A 17,338-nucleotide genomic window follows, 5' to 3' on the forward strand; every position below is an offset into this window, starting at 1 on the left:
TTGCACCTATTCTCCCATCTTTTGGGGGAGGAGACGAGAATTGTATTAAACGAGGAAAAAATGGAATCATTAAAGAGAAATGTGCTCTTTTCCTTCCTTTCCCTTCCTTTCTTCCGATGATTTAGCCCTAAGGTATGAGATGGGCAGAATGAGATGGACATTCATGGTGTGGGGAGAGAGGGCTAGCGATGGAATGTCAGAACCCCAGCAAAGCGAAGAGGTCCTAGAGTCCATAAGGGTGAGGGGGCATCCCCATGGGGTGGTGGGTCTGTGTATGTCAGGGTCTGAGCATGATGACTGAGGCGTCCTCATGACCACGGTCTGACACGGGACATCAGAGCCTGAGCAGAGACGAAAGCATCTATAAGAGGAAAGGCATGGCAGTGATGAGAGGAAATTGATCAAATAAGTAAACACATGAGGTTTTTCTCTGTCAGAGATGGGAGATACAAATATGGAAGGGGAGAAAATTAAAATGAACCTTGTGGTGTTGGATTGAAATTAGATGCCTTAGTATGAACCATGATTTTCAAGATGGAAATGATAGATGAGATAGAAGATGGAATTATAAATGTAGGTGTACACATACATGCACATATCACAGCAGACAGACTCAAAGATGCTCCCAATTATTCACTTCGGAAGCCTGGGTCTCCCCTGCCTCTGCCTCTTGCAAAGGTGACTTCAGTGAGATGCTCCTAAGATGTTCCCCAAAGATCTGCACCTCCTAGTATTCAGGCCCATGTGTAATTCTCTCCCCTCCAGAGTGGCAGGATATATGACTTGCTTCTAAATAATAGAATACAAAGCAAAGATAGTAGGATGTCATTTCTGTATTATGTTACATAAGATTATAAGCCTGTCTTGCTTGGGGGACATGCTCCCTTACTAGTTTTGGTGAAGCGAGCTGCTGTGTTGTGAGCTGCCCTCCAGAGAAGTCCACGTGGCAAGGAACTGAGGGTAACATCCAGCCCACAGCCACAAGGAACTGAATTCTGCCCCCACAGGAGCTTGGAAGTGGGTCTTTTCCCAGTTGATCCTGGAGATAAAACCACAGCCCCAGCTGATGCTTTGTGAGACCCTGAAGCAGAGGAGCCAACTAAGACATACCAGGACTCCTGACCTCAAAAACCATTAATAATTGTGTGTTGTCTTAAGCTACCAAATTTGTGGTAATTAGTTACCCAGCAATACACATGTAGTATGTATGTGTGTTTGTGTGTGTGTGTGTGTGCGCGTGTGTGTATCTTAGCTCTCAGTGAGAAGATTCAAACGTCATTTTCAACTAAAAGGAACCACAGCTCCTTAGAGAAATGACTGACTCCAGGGCCATGGCATAGGAAGTACAGGATGAATGTAGAGGATTTTGTTGTGCCAGGAAGTAAGGGAGTGCTCAAAAAATGTTGGGGACATGTCAAAAGGACATACCATAGAAGCCCAGGTTGAAAGGGCTCCCTCAAGCCAAATTTGAGACAATTTCAGCATTAAAATAAATAATTATAGTGGTGGATTATAAATTTATTGAATAAAACCAGAAGCCATGGGTCCATAGAAACATAAATAAATAATCAAATGACTAAATTGCAAGTTTATGAAGAAATGAGATATTTAGATCATTTCAAAATACTCCTCCACAAAAGAGTTATTAAGAAAAAGGAATGACCTCGTAGCGGATTAGCTTGGCAGATGTCTTTATTAAATGATCAAGGTTAACATCACCATTAATGGGATACATTGTAATCATGCAGCACCTGATAGGATGCACTGAGAAGAACACAGAGACGTTTATATAACATTCCCGCCCAAGATGTGTAACTTGAATCTACTCATGAGAAAACATCAGACAAATCCAAACTGGGGACACTCAAAAATAACTGGCCTCTGATCTTCAAATGTGTCAGGTTCTGGCAGTCGAGGAGGGACTAGGAACTCTTCCATGGCGACGGACACAGGACAACCAAATGCAATGCACGGTTTTGAACTGGGTCCTCTTGCTATAAACAATATTATTGGGGCACTTTGCAAAATTTGAGTAGGGTGTGGAGATTAGATGGTAACAATATATTAGTGTTCTTTTCCTGATGATGGTTATACTTCAGTTGTACAGAAGAATATCTTTTTAGGAATTCCACCCTAAAGTATTAGACTGTGAAGGGCAGTATGTTGGCAACTTAATTCTCAAATGACTCAGTAAATTAAAAGTCCTTTGTACTGTATTTCCAACTTTCCTGTAACTTTGTGATTGTTTCAAAATTTAAACAAAGTTAAGAAGAAATTTGAGTCCAGCGTTTCTCAGAGTGGTCCGCAGATTAGAAGCATCAGCACTACCCAGGAATTTGTGGAAATGTAAATTCTGGGTCCTGCCCTGGATCTATCTCCTTTAGGTGAATCTGAAGTACTCTTAAGTTTGAGAATCACTGTACTAGTCCATTTATTCTAAACACAAAATTCAAAGAGCCACTTCTTAGCTGAGTGTAACTCCCACTATTGAACACAAGTAATACTGGTCTTTTTAGCTCTTTTTTGAATCGCTACCTTTATTTCCACTGATGGTCCATTATAAAGCTGGCAAAACTGATACTAAGTAAAGAAAGTGGAATAACAGATTTTAAAACTGTTTCAAAAAAAAAAAAAGAAGAAGAAATGAACTGCTTTTTACTGAGAGTGTGGCATATGCCAGGCTACATGCTAGGTTCTTTCCTGTAGGAAAGAAAATCCACAAGATTTTCAGGATGTCCTCCAGAAATTTAGAAAGTTAAAATGACAAGACTCCTCTGCCTTAATTCACTGAATATTCTAGTTTTTTAGAAATCTATTCAACATTCATTCAACAAACATTTATTGATTACCTACTATGTACCACACAGTGAGCAAAGCATTGAAAGTTATACTGCAGTAGATTCTCATACACAGTATTTGGTGGCGATGACATGAACATTCATAGTTCATATCATATAACCTTTTTTTTAAATACCAGCTTTATTGAGATGTAATTCACATAGCACATAGTTCATCCATTTAAAGTATACAGTTCAATGGTATATTCAAAAGTTGCACAACCATCATCACAATGCATTTTAGAACATTTTCATCATTTCAAAAAGAACCCCTATACTATTAGCAGTTATTCCCCATTCCTTCCTCCCCTCAGCTCCTGGCAACCACTAATTTACTTTCTTTCTCCACGGATTGGCCTCCTCTGGACATTTTATTTACCAGTAAATAGAATCATGAAGGTTCATCCATGCTGTAGCCTGTATCAGTATTTCATTCTTTTTTATTGTGGAATGCTATTCCTTTGTATGGATATACCACATTTTATTTATCCATTCATCCATTGGTAGATAGCTGGATTGTTTCCATATTTTGACCTTTATTAATAATGCTCATGTGAATATATGTGTACAAGTGTTATGTGGACATGTTTCCATTCCTCTTGGGAATATGCTGAACAGTAGAATTGGTCATATGGTGGTAAATCTACGTTTAATTTTTTGAGGTACCACCATACTGTTTTTCACAGTGGCTTCCCCACTTTGCATTTCTACCAGCAGCATGTGAAGATTCAGTTTCTCCGCATCCTCATCAACATTCTATTCATACATGTAATCTTGGCATCCTAATCAAACTGTAAAAAAACAACATTCTTAGAATGAAAACTACAGGGTGGATTATAGGAGACCTGGAGTCAAGCATTATGAAGTTAGCTTATTTGTAGCATCAGGAAATATTTAAGGAGTGCCTACTATATAGAGAGCACTAGAATAGGAAATGGGCTTTAAGGTGTTTCTCATGATTGTGTTAAGTAATGAGGCACCCGAGACTCAGATTTCCCTGGCAAGCCAGGAAGTAGCTCCAGAACTCTAGGTCTGGTTCTACAGGAACAGCAGCATGACTGAAAAAATCTGGTGCTTCCAGTCGCCCACTGTGGGCAGATGCAAATGACAACAGTTTGGGGCTCCTTGGCAAGCCAGGCAGCAGAGCACGTTAAAGACATCTGTAATTGGCCTCAATTTCCAGCTTTGAGTTCAGACCAGCCTTTGGGTCACGAGCTGGTGACCCGTTAGTTAGGTCTGACCCACAGATCTAACTAATGTGTTGTGTGGCCCATGCAGTGTTTCAAACATCCTGATTTGAATTCCTTTACCGTCTCCTGTCTTTCAGAGCTCCCACAGCTTTCTGTTGTGTTATGTATACCTAACCTGGTTTATATTATCTGTCTCGCTCCTAGAGGTATCTGAATGTCCTGCTTAGGATGATGCCTGAGTCATATGTTTAAAGCCTGGACAATTATTATGTAGAACATCAATGTCATCATCAAAAAGCAAATAGGTACTACAGGGCATTATCAACAGGAAGGGGTTATTAAGCAGATAATTGTGCAACATGCTAAATAGAGAACAATAAAATAGATGTGACCTGTACCTACCATAACCTTACAGACTAAAGTAAACCACACTGACACACATGGGACCAACAGAGGGTGGTAAAAGACATACAGACCATGAAAATAAACAGGATGGAGGTCAGCTCTGAGCACGGTAGCACAGCCAAACTTATGACTGTGCTCCTGCTTACACATGCATGCTAGAAGGGATTTCTTTATAAAAGGCAGTCTTCCCAGATTATTCCTATGAACATTTGCAAGTATTTGCTGATTATATCTCCACAATAGGATACAGAATATTTGTGAAATTCCAACACTTCAATAATGCAAACTTTTTTTCTTTTAGAGCTCTCTTATTGCAGAGGTATCCACTGAAATGACCAGTTGTGTGATTAGAAATGCCATTTGAAGCAAAGCTCATGCGCCCCTAGATGCAATTGGGGTCCTGATCAGTTCCCACCAGTGCACCCATCTCTGGCTGCTGTGAGTGTTGGTTGCCAATGGCTCATGCCACACCCTTCTCCAGAGAATTGCTCTTGCCTGAAGGGAGCCTCCTTCCCCAGGTGCCCAGGATAGTATGCTCCCCTAGGGAAGCAGGTGGTCTACAGCTAATGAATGATAAATACAGGTTGTAAAAGTCCTGGACTCTTGCCTAAGCTGAGGCAATTCCGCAGTGCCACACACACTCCAGAGCTCCCTGTGGGGTCAGGCTGCAGTCAGACTTCACTGAACCCTCACCTTTATACCTGGTTTCTTCCTCTGCACTATATCCTGCTTCCCTGAATATTCCTTACAGATTTCACTTGAGAGGATTCTCTTTAAAAAAAAAAATCACTTACATCAGAAACCTCATCTCATTCTCTGCTGCTAGGAAACCTGATGTGAGATACCTAACCCATCCTACAAGTTATCCTTATGCAATCAGATTTTTAAATGGTTGTTAAGCAAAACACGCATGGCATTAGGCATGTAATGGTTAAAAAGTAACAGCCCTGAGCTGTGGTAACCAAGGTGACCCTCTAATAACATTTTTAAGGCAGTTTCATAGCATTTACGGCTTCTGCTCAATAGAAGAGCCATTTCCATTCATATTCCAACCATAAAATTATTTTTCCATCAAGCCAGAGTACTTATAACCCCTTCCTTTACTGAACTGTGGTCAGAACCCAGGGAGAGAAAAAGAGGGATAGAGATAGAGGTATATAGGGAGAAACAGAGATAATATTATGCAGGCAAGTAGTAAACCTAGATTTGATGTATACAACTTACATGATTCATGAACTCTGAATCTTACAAAAAAAGGACAAATAAGCATTGCAATTTGATCAGGGAGATGTGTTAATGAATACAGGTAATGAATGCTTCCACAATATACAGTATACTTAATCTTCTTAACAACTTTGTACAACTTTTTCCCCCATAATCTAAAAAAGTTTGAAGTGTTTTGTGCATTAGTATTCAGTGGCTGCCATAACAAGTTACAACAAATTTGGTGGCTTAAAACAACAGTTTATTTTCTCATTGTTTTGGAAGTGAGAAATCCAAAATCCAGGTGCTGACAGAGCTGTACTCCCTCCAGTTGTAGGGGAGAATCCACTTTTCACCTCTTCCAGCTTCTGGTGGATGTTGGCACTCCTTGGCTTATGGCTACATCTCTCTGCTCCACTTTCCCATGGTCTGCTCCTCTGTGTGTGCCTTCTCCTCATCTGTCTGTCTCAAATCTCCATCTGCCTCTCTTTATAAGGACACTTGCCATTGGCTTTTGGGTACACTGGGATAATTACCTCATTCTGAGATCCTTAATTTAATCACATGTAAAGATCTTATTTCCAAATAAGGTCACATTCACAGGCTCACAGGGGATATCTGCGGAGTCATTTTCAGGTTTACCCTAAGTGTGTGTTATATAATCGTACCAAGATAAAGAGGGATATACACATTTCAAGAATCTGATAAGGACAGTACTTGCACACTTATACACACATTGAATACCCAGTAATGACTCTTTATTTTTTTTAAAAGATTTTACTTATTTATCTTTAGAGAGAGCGGAAAGGAGGGAGAATGAGAGTGAGAGAAATATTGATGTACGAGAGATACATTGATAGGTTGCCTCTCACATGCCCCTAACTGGGGACCTGGCCCACAACCAGGCATGTGCACTGACTGGGAATTGAACTAGTGACCTTTAGGTTTGCAGGCTGGCACTCAATCCACTGAGCTACACCAGCCAGGGCCCAGTATTGGCTCTTTAGGAGGCCAGAAGAGTCTTGTCATAATTTTGGCTCATAATTTTGCCAAGCACAAATCATATCACATGTGATGAGGTTAGTGCAATACATGGAAATATGCACTTGGTCACCTAGCAGCCCAGTCAACCACCCAATACCCCTCCCCGTGTCTGTGTGGCTTTGTTATTTTCTAATCATGCAGATTTTCACTATACCTATGGAATATTATGGGGTGGCATACTATGATATAAAAATGTTTTAGGTCTCTAAGAATGCCAAAATTCAACTATCTATGAGATTTCTGAGGAACAGTGGTGTAAGGCACATATGAGGGTTTAAGAATGTTGGTGATGTTAGCAGACAGACCAGTAATTCCATAGCCAATGGCACTCCTCTTTAAATAATTGATAGCTATTTCTAAGTTAAATATTTGTAAGGTAAACTAATTGCAGATGAAAGCAGAAAAATACTAAAGTCTTTGAAACAGCTGCTTTTTAAGATACAGATGTTCTGACATCTTTGAAATATGACAATTTGAAAAAGGCTCACATATTGCTGGGCATATTTTTCCTTGCATATTTTGAAAGGCACTTAAGGAAAACAAACAAAAATGTTTAAAAAATTAATAAGCAAGCATAAAATGATATAGCCATGATAAAAGAAAGTGAACTGTGACAGGAACTGTTTCATTAAGCTAGTTTTTTAATATATTTACTTAGACTGCAAATTAGGCCTTGCACCTTCTTTGAGGACCATCATGATTATACATGCATATATACATATGTATGCATTATATCTTACATGCAAAAGAACTTAAGTACAAAGAAACTTAAAATGAAAAACTAATTCATTTTACTTATAATATTATGGGTTAGACTAGAGAATTACTTTTCCTGGAATATTAGAAAAATAGCCATGGGTCTTTTGTTTCTATTATAGGACTTTTCTTATGCTACCCTGAAAAACTGGTTGTGTAAATAATGTTCTTTCCCACAACACTCTAAACTCCTTGAGGGCAAGGACCTTAGGTTCCTTTTTTTTTTTTTTTTAAACCTCCATCAGCTGCCTAGCACTGTATAGTGCTTATAGTAGGTACTCAATAAATCATGACTGAAATGCAGCCTACATCTCAGGAATAGGGGTCTAACCCCCTGTCCATAGACAAGTTATATAGCCCACAATGATGTCTGGCACTTTGGGGAACTAATTATTATTATCCTTTAGGGACACATCTTTTTTTACCCTCTCCTCTTTTATTTTTTCTATTTTCATTTTTTCTTTTTTTTGTTTCTTTCCTAACTTTGTTGCTAAAGACTGAAAGTTTGTGTCCCCCCAAAATTCGTATGTAGAAACCTAATCCCTAGTGTGATGGTATCAGGAATGGAGCCTTTGGGGGTGATTAGCTCATGAGGGTAGACCCCTCATGGATGGGATTAGTGCCCTTGTAAAAGCAACCCCAGTGAGAAGATGGCCCTCCATAAACCAGGGAGCAGATTCTCCCCAGACACTGAATCTGCCGATGCCTTGATCTCGGACTTCCTAAGTCTCCAGACCTGTGAGAAATAAATGTTGTTTATAAACCACACAGTCAGTGGTATTCTGTAACAACAGTCCAAAGACTAAAAAAACATGACTTTTCCTGCCTGCACGCTATAGGATGCACTGAACCCATGGCCATTTCCTAGGCCAGGAGGAGGCATTGAGTGGCACTCAGGAAGCTGTGGGCAGCCTTTGCATTCTGTGATTCCACCAAGATCCTCATCATGCCCACCTGACAACACGGAGGGAGAGAGTGCAGAGGAAGTGAGCTTCTGCTATCTGTTCCCTGCTGTTACTCTATTTGAATGCATTTTCACACTGCTATAAGAAAACCAGAAAGAGGGAACATAAAAATCACTATGAATGAAAAAATGTGAGTGTTGACAAATGAGTTACAGTGGGTTAGAAAAAGGAGAAAAATTAAGAGGAAAATCAGGAGATTGATAGTAGTCTCATTTGTTAAATAATTGCTAGCTCAGATTCTTTAACCCAAAATTGCAATTTATATTCAAATTCTTGTAGGACATGTTAACAAAGTTTCCTCTAAATGTACTCACTGTTCTTTTTTCACATATATTTTATTAAGGAACACTGAACTGTAAACATTTCATTCACACATTAATATGAAATAATGGAATAATGCTGCACTTGTGTTATCCCACGGGAGTCTACAGATTATTTTCACTTTGAACCCTAAGCCCTAGAAATACTATCTCTTGGTTCTTTGGTTAGAGCCTGCACCACCTTCCCAGTCTGGCCAAGACAACATGGGAATTCCTCCCTCATTCGACTTTGTCTACCTGGCCTTAGACTCTCTGAAACCTTTGTTTCTCTAAGTTCTTGCTAGCCAAAGACCAGTAGCAGCGGCATCACCTGGAAGCCTGTCAGCAATGCAGAATCCTGGGTCTCATTTAGCAAATGCCCACATTCACATTAAAAGTTTTCAATAAAACTTTATTACCAGAAAAGGCAGCAGGCTAGATTTAGCATACAGGCTATACTTTGTAATTCCTGTTCTAGTCCATTTTATCAATAATCCTTATACACTATTCTCAACACTAAATGACAAGACCAAGTCACTGGCAATGAATTCCCAGGAGTCAGTAAGTTCATGTTACCAACAATGCGTGGTGCACCTCAGAGTCCTGGACAGGACAAAGCACCTGGACAGTGCTTTGAGAAGCACTGCTTTAATTCATGTGGACCGATTTTGCCTCTCCAACTCCACTTTGTTCACTGCAGGAATAGGTTCCATACTGCCTTGTTCGTCTTTGTAATCCCTCTTCCCTCCTTTGCTTACTCCAAGCCCTGAGCCTAACACAAGGTTCCATACATAATAGGTGCTTAGTATATGCTGATAGAGCACCACTTCTGATTTGGATGTTATCCTGCTGTCGTTAGCATTGTTTGGCTGTTTGCCTTCCATTTCAATTTTCCACATATTAGCTGCCAAAATATCCCAACTCCGTGCACATATGGCATACGCCTGTCCAGGACTCTGAGGTGCACCACGCATTGTTGGTAACATGAACTTACTGACTCCTGGGAATTCATTGCCAGTGACTTGGTCTTGTCATTTAGTGTTGAGAATAGTGTATAAGGATTATTGATAAAATGGACTAGAACAGGAATTACAAAGTATAGCCTGTATGCTAAATCTAGCCTGCTGCCTTTTCTGGTAATAAAGTTTTATTGAAACACAGCCACATCTATTGGTTTATAGATTGTTTATGACTACTTTTCATCCATAGTGGCAAAGTTGAGTAGTTGTGACAGCCACCGTATGGCCTGTAAAGGGTAAAATATTTCCTAATGACCCATTATAGAAAACCTGTGCTAGTCCCTGGTGTACAGCTGTATTTGACGTGTGTGTAGCAAGTGCAGTCTCCCTGCATTCACCAGGAGTTGCAACCACCCAGTGATACGTAGCTTTCAAAGTTAGCCACAAGGTCTCCATGTTCTGGTATTCATGCCCTTGTATTATCCTCTTCCCTTCAGTGTGGGCTGGTTGTCCAGCCTTCTGGTTAATTTTGAGAATCATCCACTATCCTTCCAATAAGATCCTGAGGCTTAAGAAAGCTACAGTGGTGCCCTAGTCAGTGTGGCTCAGTGGATTGAGCGCCAGCCTGCAAACAGGAAAGTTGCAGGTTTTGATTCCCAGTCAGGGCACATGGCTGGATTGTGGGCCAGATCCCAGGTTGGGGCATACAAGAGGCAAATGTATCTCTTGCACATTGATGTTTCTCCCCCTCTTTTTCTCCTTCCCTTCTCCTCTCTAAAAATAAATAAATAAAGTCTTTAAAAAAAGAGCTACAATTGTGTCCTATTGTTGGCTGAGGACCTCAGCAGATAGATATATATATCCATATTACAGCAATACATGGTAAAGACTGAAAACACAGGTGCAAAAAGAGTATGAAGTTCAAGGTTAATAGGTTCTTACCACTTACATCTCTATGTACCAGTTTGTAATATTAATAAAATTTTACTTTTAATTATGTATCATGATTGCCAATTATAAAACTATTTGAGATTTTCCTTCATGTCTTTTTAGTAACAATTTTGGTAATGTATAATTATTGTGTACCCTTGTTCCATGTAGCAAATCCCAATCACTTTTCCATGTCTTCAAAACCATTTTAAAGAGGCCATATAACATTTATTTCAGCCTGTGCCTGTGCAAGAGGCCTGGAAGGAGTAAGTCTGCAGTTGAGGTCAATCTCCAACTAAGTCAAAAGAAGAAGTGTCTTTTTCTAACTGTTGGCCTCATTTTTTTGGCAATTCCCCCACCCAGAGGAGATGCATTAAAAAAAAAAAAAAAAGAATTAAACAAACGTGCTATCCGTGCTCCTGCAGTCCCAATTCCTTTGAAAGGGGTATACGATTCTTTCTTCAACTCCTTGATTAATGCTGAGCATTTAATTTGCTTCCATATTTCATCGATCAATACTTCCTGCAGAACATTTTTAGGCCTAAATTTCTTCCACTAGACTTTGTTACTTGGTTTCGACTTTTTTTGGTTGGAATGAGTCAACAGGCAGGGACATCTCTTTATAAACATCACCAAATATGTTGCTTTCTAAAATGACTTATCAATATTCTCTACCACCTTCAGTATAAGTGTCCATTTCAAAGCATCCTTACCCAAACTGAAATCATTAATTTCTTGAGATTGCTTGTCTGGAGAAAACCAGTCACTCCTATAAAAAGCTGAGGAAATGTCAGATACTTTTAGTCTCTTAACCATTTCTATGTATCATGGAAATAGTTTCCAAGGGTGCTGACAGAAAAAAAAGAAAAAAGAAAAAAGTACACCTTCGCAAATAAAACCTTGATGAGAATTTCAAGAAAGTCTGAATAAGGCATGGAATCCACTTATTCTACCTTGGCTGGTTTAAATAGAGATTGGCTTACATTTAACTCATTGTTACTGTAATATAAATGAAAGTTTTAGAACAAGTTAAATACAATGACATCTTGTAATTTAAAGTGCATTGGTTTGAAAAAGTCATCAAACAATAGGTTAGAATTATTGAATATTTTTATTAAAGAACAACAAGGCATCTGGTTGTCTGGGTAACTGAGGGAGAAATCAGACTAAATGACTATTAGTTCTGACCAGATACTAAGGGCCTTTGGTTAAATCACCATTTATCTACCCTCATCAAAATAAAATAATTCTCTCTTCAGCAAGCCTCTCCTTGCTTATTTGGCCCAACAATTACCATCATAATATCTTTGAGAGCAAACAAAATACCCGAATCTATGTCATGTAGTTTACACGTGTAAAGTTCAATTTTGCCAGCTAAGGAAAGGATAACATAAACAAAGGGAAGTGGTGAAAACAAAACAGTAATGCTAGGACGGGTCAGAGAGCAACACTTGGCAACTTGTGCCAAATTAGTGGAGGAAGCAAAGCACTCACTCTATTGGGAAGTGCAAAGTAGGAAGTTCTACTTTTGACTCTGCTGACCTCAGTGACTATTTCCTTGCTTTAAAAATAAACGTAATTCTTTGCTACCTAAAGAGGCCTGTTATGAAAACTAATGAGTCTTATAAAATGTTTTGATGTCTCTAGACATCAATACACTATAACCTTGTCTTCTAACTGCTCTTTGAAGATATGCCAGGCTTTTTTTTTAGCATACCTGTCACACCCTGGACCACTGTAAGTTCACTTTAAATCCTCATAAAATTAAGTAATACAATGCTTAGTATTTTAAGTGGGAGACTTTGCCATCAGAAATGGTTTCCACTCCTATAAGATAATGTTAAGGTATTAAATACTGTTAAGTATGAAATAAGTTCATAAAGAGGGAGGCGGCCAACAGGAACCTGTGCTGGGGAACCCGTGGACACTCTTCAGACCTTTTACCTCGCGGACCCTATTTGGGTTCCCGGAGCTCGAGCGCTCCGGGGAACATCCGCGGGCGGTGCTCGCGGCGGCCCCAGCGGGGCTCGATTACTTTCGCCTGCGCGAGAAGCTGCACCTCTGCTCCAGCGGGAACCGAATGGTGGGGAGGTGGGGCGACGACAACAAAAAGAAGTAAAGTAGGAGGAGATTCTCCCGGGGAGGGCCCGAACTGGCAGGGGGAGGCGGCGGGCCCACGGGAGGAGGCAGGGACCTCCGCAGGGACCTTGCTCCCGGAGTCCCGAGTTTCATCCGCCAGCGGCCAGCGGGCCAGGGACCAGGGTACTCCGCTGCTCGGGCCGCGCGCCTCTACCCCACCGCCTCGGCCCGCGCGCCCCGCAGGCGTGCTCCCAGCCGCTCGCGCTTCCCCGCCCCTCGCGCTGCTCGCGCGCTCGGTGCCCGCCCCTTCGCCCAGCGCCGCCCGCGCGCAGCGTCTCGCGCCGGCCAGGCCCGCCCGCCCGCCGGGAAACAGCAGCGAGAGCAGCGGTCGCGGCGGCTGCCACTGCGCCCCCTGTGCTTGAGCTCCTGCCTCGCTCTTGCTCTCGGCGCCCCGGCCCGCGCCCGCGCTCCAGCCAACGTTCTCTCGGGACCTCCTGGGGCCCGCCGCCCACTCCCCGTCTCTGAGCCCCCCCAACCGTCGCGCTCTCCTTCGGCGCGCGGCCCGCCGCCTGCTTCCGGGGCGGGCGGACTGGGCGCCTGGTGCCGGCGGCAGCAGCGACAGCGCCCCCGGGAAGCAGAGGAGGAAGGAGAGAAGAGGTGGAGGCGGCCGTAGGCTGAGTCGCGGCCGGGATGTCCGGGCAGCCGCCGCCGCCGCCGCCGCCGCCACCGCAGCAGCAGCAACAGCAGCAGCAGCTGCCGCCACCACCGCCGGCGGCCGTGGCCCCGGTCTCCGGAGTCGTCCTGCCGGCGCCCCCGGCCGTCAGCGCCGGCTCCTCTCCCGCTGGCTCGCCCGGAGGCGGCGCGGGGGGTGGCTTGGGGGCCGCGGCGGCCGCCCTGCTCCTCCACCCGCCGCCGCCGCCGCCGCCACCTCCGGCCACCGCCGCCCCGCCGCCGCCCCCGCCGCCCCCGCCGCCCGCCTCGGTCGCCGCCCCCGCCAGCGCGCCCCCTGCGCCCCCAGGTCTCGCTGCGGGCCCAGGCTCGGCCGGAGGCGCCCCAGCCCTGGCGGGCAGCAGCGCCGCGGCCCCCTTCCTGCACGGGGACTCGGCCCTGAACGAGCAGGAGAAGGAGCTGCAGCGGCGGCTCAAGCGCCTCTACCCGGCCGTGGACGAACAGGAGACTCCGCTGCCTCGGTCCTGGAGCCCGAAGGACAAGTTCAGCTACATCGGCCTCTCTCAGAACAACCTGCGGGTGCACTACAAAGGTACTGGGCGTGTGTCCTGCGGTGGGAGTGGGGCCACTGACCCGAAGTGTCCTGTCGCCGCTGCAGACTCCCGACCCGCCCCCGACCCCCTCCCTCTCGGGCTGGCGCCCTCGGAGGGGTCTCGCCGCCTGTGCTGCTTCTCCGAGGGTGGGATGGGGGTCGTGGTGAAAGGTGCGAGGGCGAGGGGCCAGATGCTTGGAAAAGGAAGGTGAGTACTGCTCCTCGGCATAATGGAGCGGGTAATCCTAGGCCAGGAGTAGAACACCTTGAGGGAATCCAGGATGACAGGACGCAACTCGCTTTCTGATTTCCCCTGAAGATAAATCTTAGGGCTTGGATGGAGGAATCCATGGACTCGGAGTTGGGTTACATTGTTCTCCAGGTGGCGGTGGGTCAGGCGTTCTCCTCTTACGTTGGGGGAAGAGAGGCATGATTCCGAGGTATAATTTCTAATTAAGGGAGAGCAGGGGTATACAGAGACAGGAATACTGAGTGGAGAATTTTGTCCAAAATTAGGCCAGAGCTGGTCTAGGGGGACAAAAGGACAAGGGGCCCAAGTTTGCCATCAATGTCTCTTACTAAAGGCAACTGGGAGGGTAGGAGTGGACTCAGGAGTCGGCGTTTTCTTTGGGGAGCAGTAATCTGCCACTACTAATAGGAAACGTCCTATATTTACATGTATGGCATTATATGAAGTCTGATTGAAAACAAGTATTTTTAAAAATGTTATTTAGTGTTTTAAATAAAACTGACTTATGTTTTACACCTGCAGTTAAAATAAAAAAGCCTTAGGCTTATGCTTGTCTCCCTCTTCCCTTATCTATGTCTACTATATTAAAACAAAGCTTTAAGCGGATCAGTTTTATATAAAACAATAAATTGCTATGGGAATTTTTGAAATGTAGCCCAAATTAATACGGTGCTTCAAGTTTACTTGGGGGTAAGGGGGAGGAACAATCCAATATATCTGCCTGGAAACAAATCCAGTTTTTTAGGCCCCAAACCTGAATCTGGAGCTTTTACATTCAAAGCAGCCTCATTTTGATTGGCTACAAAGGGAGGGTCCTAATCAGATCCTAGTGACATGGATATAGAGGATATAAACAATCTTGGTGGTTAAATTCTTAAAGTATACAGGACTGAAATTTGAGAAGAACCTTGACAAATAAGTTACTATTTAATCAGAAAGGAGAATGGCGACAAATCTACCAAATGATTTGACTGCACAGAGTCACATACACAAAACAGGCCTTGTTAAATATTTACTTTTATCCATAGATGCAGAGAAAAACTTTCCGTATGTTTCTTATTCCAAATGGCTGAAAATTTGAAATATTGGGCTTTTGTTTTTTAGGTTAGGACACTTTGTTAATGCTCTATGAGAGTTGTTATTTAATTCTGTGTTTTAATTTGTGTGAACAGTGCTGTTAAGAAGTGATTACTTCTGATCTGGCCACCAGAAGGCTTTTTGTTAGACTTGACAAAACTTTATTTTAAATTTATGGTTGATGGTTAATAATTAGCTTTAAAAAATAAGAGGCAGAGGATATGGAAGATTGTTGAACAAAGAGCCCTAGCTTTCCTGAGTTCTGCAATCAGTTGTGATTTTAGACATGTTACAAAACGGCCTCAGTTTCTTCCTCTGAGAAGTGAGGGAGTTGAGCTGGATGGTTGGGAAGGAAATTTCCAGTTCTGAATTTCCATGATATCTAAGATTCATGATTATAGTTTATTTAGCATGTTAACATGGCTAAGTTAGTTTTACTAACTCCTTTTACATAAAATTGGTGATTTGGGTCAGAGACAAGTACATGCTTGTGTGAATTTGGTTGGCGTTTGGAATATTTATGACACTGCTGTCTCAATTATTTTTCCTGTTGGCCTCTGTATTTCTGTTGTGTAATACTAAGATTCACTTTCTGGAAACTTCTCTTTCTTTTACAAGCATAAACTATTATTTACAAAAGACCAGATTTTGTTGTCATCCTTTTGCTTTTCTGTCCCTTTCTTCCATCTCCCCTTTGTCTCTCCCTTGCCCCTTGTTGCAAACACAGCCTCTTTTTGCCCCCTTCTACTGCCTCTTCCTCTTGTCTTGTTATTTTAATGCGTTGGGTGTTTTATTTTTCCTGTTTTTCTGAGTGGCTTCTGAGTGGACCACACCAGAAGTGCTGGGCAGCTCTGTCCCAGTAATAAGGGAAGGGAGCAAAGGGGAAGTGTCATAGGTAGTGGGTAATAAAACTTTGAAGTCCTAGAATAAGAAGAGTGAGTTTTATTTAACCTGTCATTGTGCTGCATTGTTTTTACCTAAACATTTTGAGACATTTTTAACATTAAAAACTACTGTTCACAAAGTATTTTTGCATGTTACAGAATTTTAAAGGATTGATGATAGTTATTTTTCAGAATGAGGATTTTCCTTACCTTTGAAATAGAAATGTCTTGGTTTTTTTTTGCTCTGACCACATTCTGTTTTTAAGAGGTTATTCTAAGTGGGAATTACTGTCTTTGGAAGCAGTGTCTGGTACTTTAAATGATTTGAAGGGATTAATGTTAAACAGCCCCGGACAAATAGACAAAGTTGTTTGGATTACAGAGGAATAGCAGGGTATATATTCTCTATGTGTTAAAAATTAAAACAAAACAAAAAACCTTTTGCTTAGCAGTCACACATCAGCTGTTGAAACACTCAGGCATGTTTCTTTCCTTTTATTTCTACAGTGATTGTCAGCTTTGAATAAGTACAAATGTGACAAGTTTAGACTTAGTTCTAATGATAACTTTATTCCAACTTAAAGCATTTTCATGAATTTGGCAATGGATTTGATTACTATTAATGTTTCAGTTACAGATTTCATTTTTATATTGTAATGTTAGCATTATTTGGATACTACACAAAGCATTTTGATACTAGCAAATTTGGACAAGATGGTGGAATTCTCATTGTAGATCTAGAAAGTGGGAGCCCTAGAGGTTAGATTTTGCTAGTCACAGTTAAGCCAGGATTGAAAACTTAATTTTCACTGATTCTAAATTTAGTGCTCTTTCCAGTATACCAAATTGCCTATTTCAGTTTGTGTGAGACTTAATTATCTCAAATAGGGTAAAAATTCAGTGATTACATTTAGAACTTTTTGAAGAATAGTTGACATTAAAAGTACTTCCTCTCGAGAAAAGTGTTACCTGGAGCACACTAATGCCATGGAAAAGTCCAGAAACCTTGATTATGCTAATTCAGGGCAGCTTAGAAGAAACACAGGATAAGTGTAAGTTGGGAATGGTAGGAAGCAATCAAATAGTGGATTGCACTTTTTAATTAAAGCATCATTAACAGTACCTAACCAAATAGGTTGAGCTTTTGGTATGCCTATTTCCCCTCCCACTCAACATCAACAGTTGTTAGACCTAAGTTT

At 42.2% G+C, this 17,338-nt stretch overlaps 1 protein-coding gene across 1 annotated transcript in view; it reads left to right on the forward strand.

The window, feature by feature from the left end:
• Positions 1-12,988: 12,988 nt before the first annotated feature.
• The window catches only part of RANBP9 (RAN binding protein 9), an 86,995-nt gene continuing 82,645 nt past the window's right edge, over positions 12,989-17,338 (forward strand). The window contains exon 1 of the mRNA XM_054591881.1: positions 12,989-13,928. Within this exon, the coding sequence (XP_054447856.1) occupies positions 13,358-13,928 (571 nt within the window). The 5' untranslated portion in view covers positions 12,989-13,357. The remainder of the gene's footprint in view (positions 13,929-17,338) is intronic.

Source organism: Pteronotus mesoamericanus, unplaced genomic scaffold (assembly GCF_021234165.1).
Source record: "Pteronotus mesoamericanus isolate MK-2021 breed Mesoamerican mustached bat unplaced genomic scaffold, CSHL_Meso_final scaffold_31, whole genome shotgun sequence".
Taxonomy (NCBI): domain Eukaryota; kingdom Metazoa; phylum Chordata; class Mammalia; order Chiroptera; family Mormoopidae; genus Pteronotus; species Pteronotus mesoamericanus.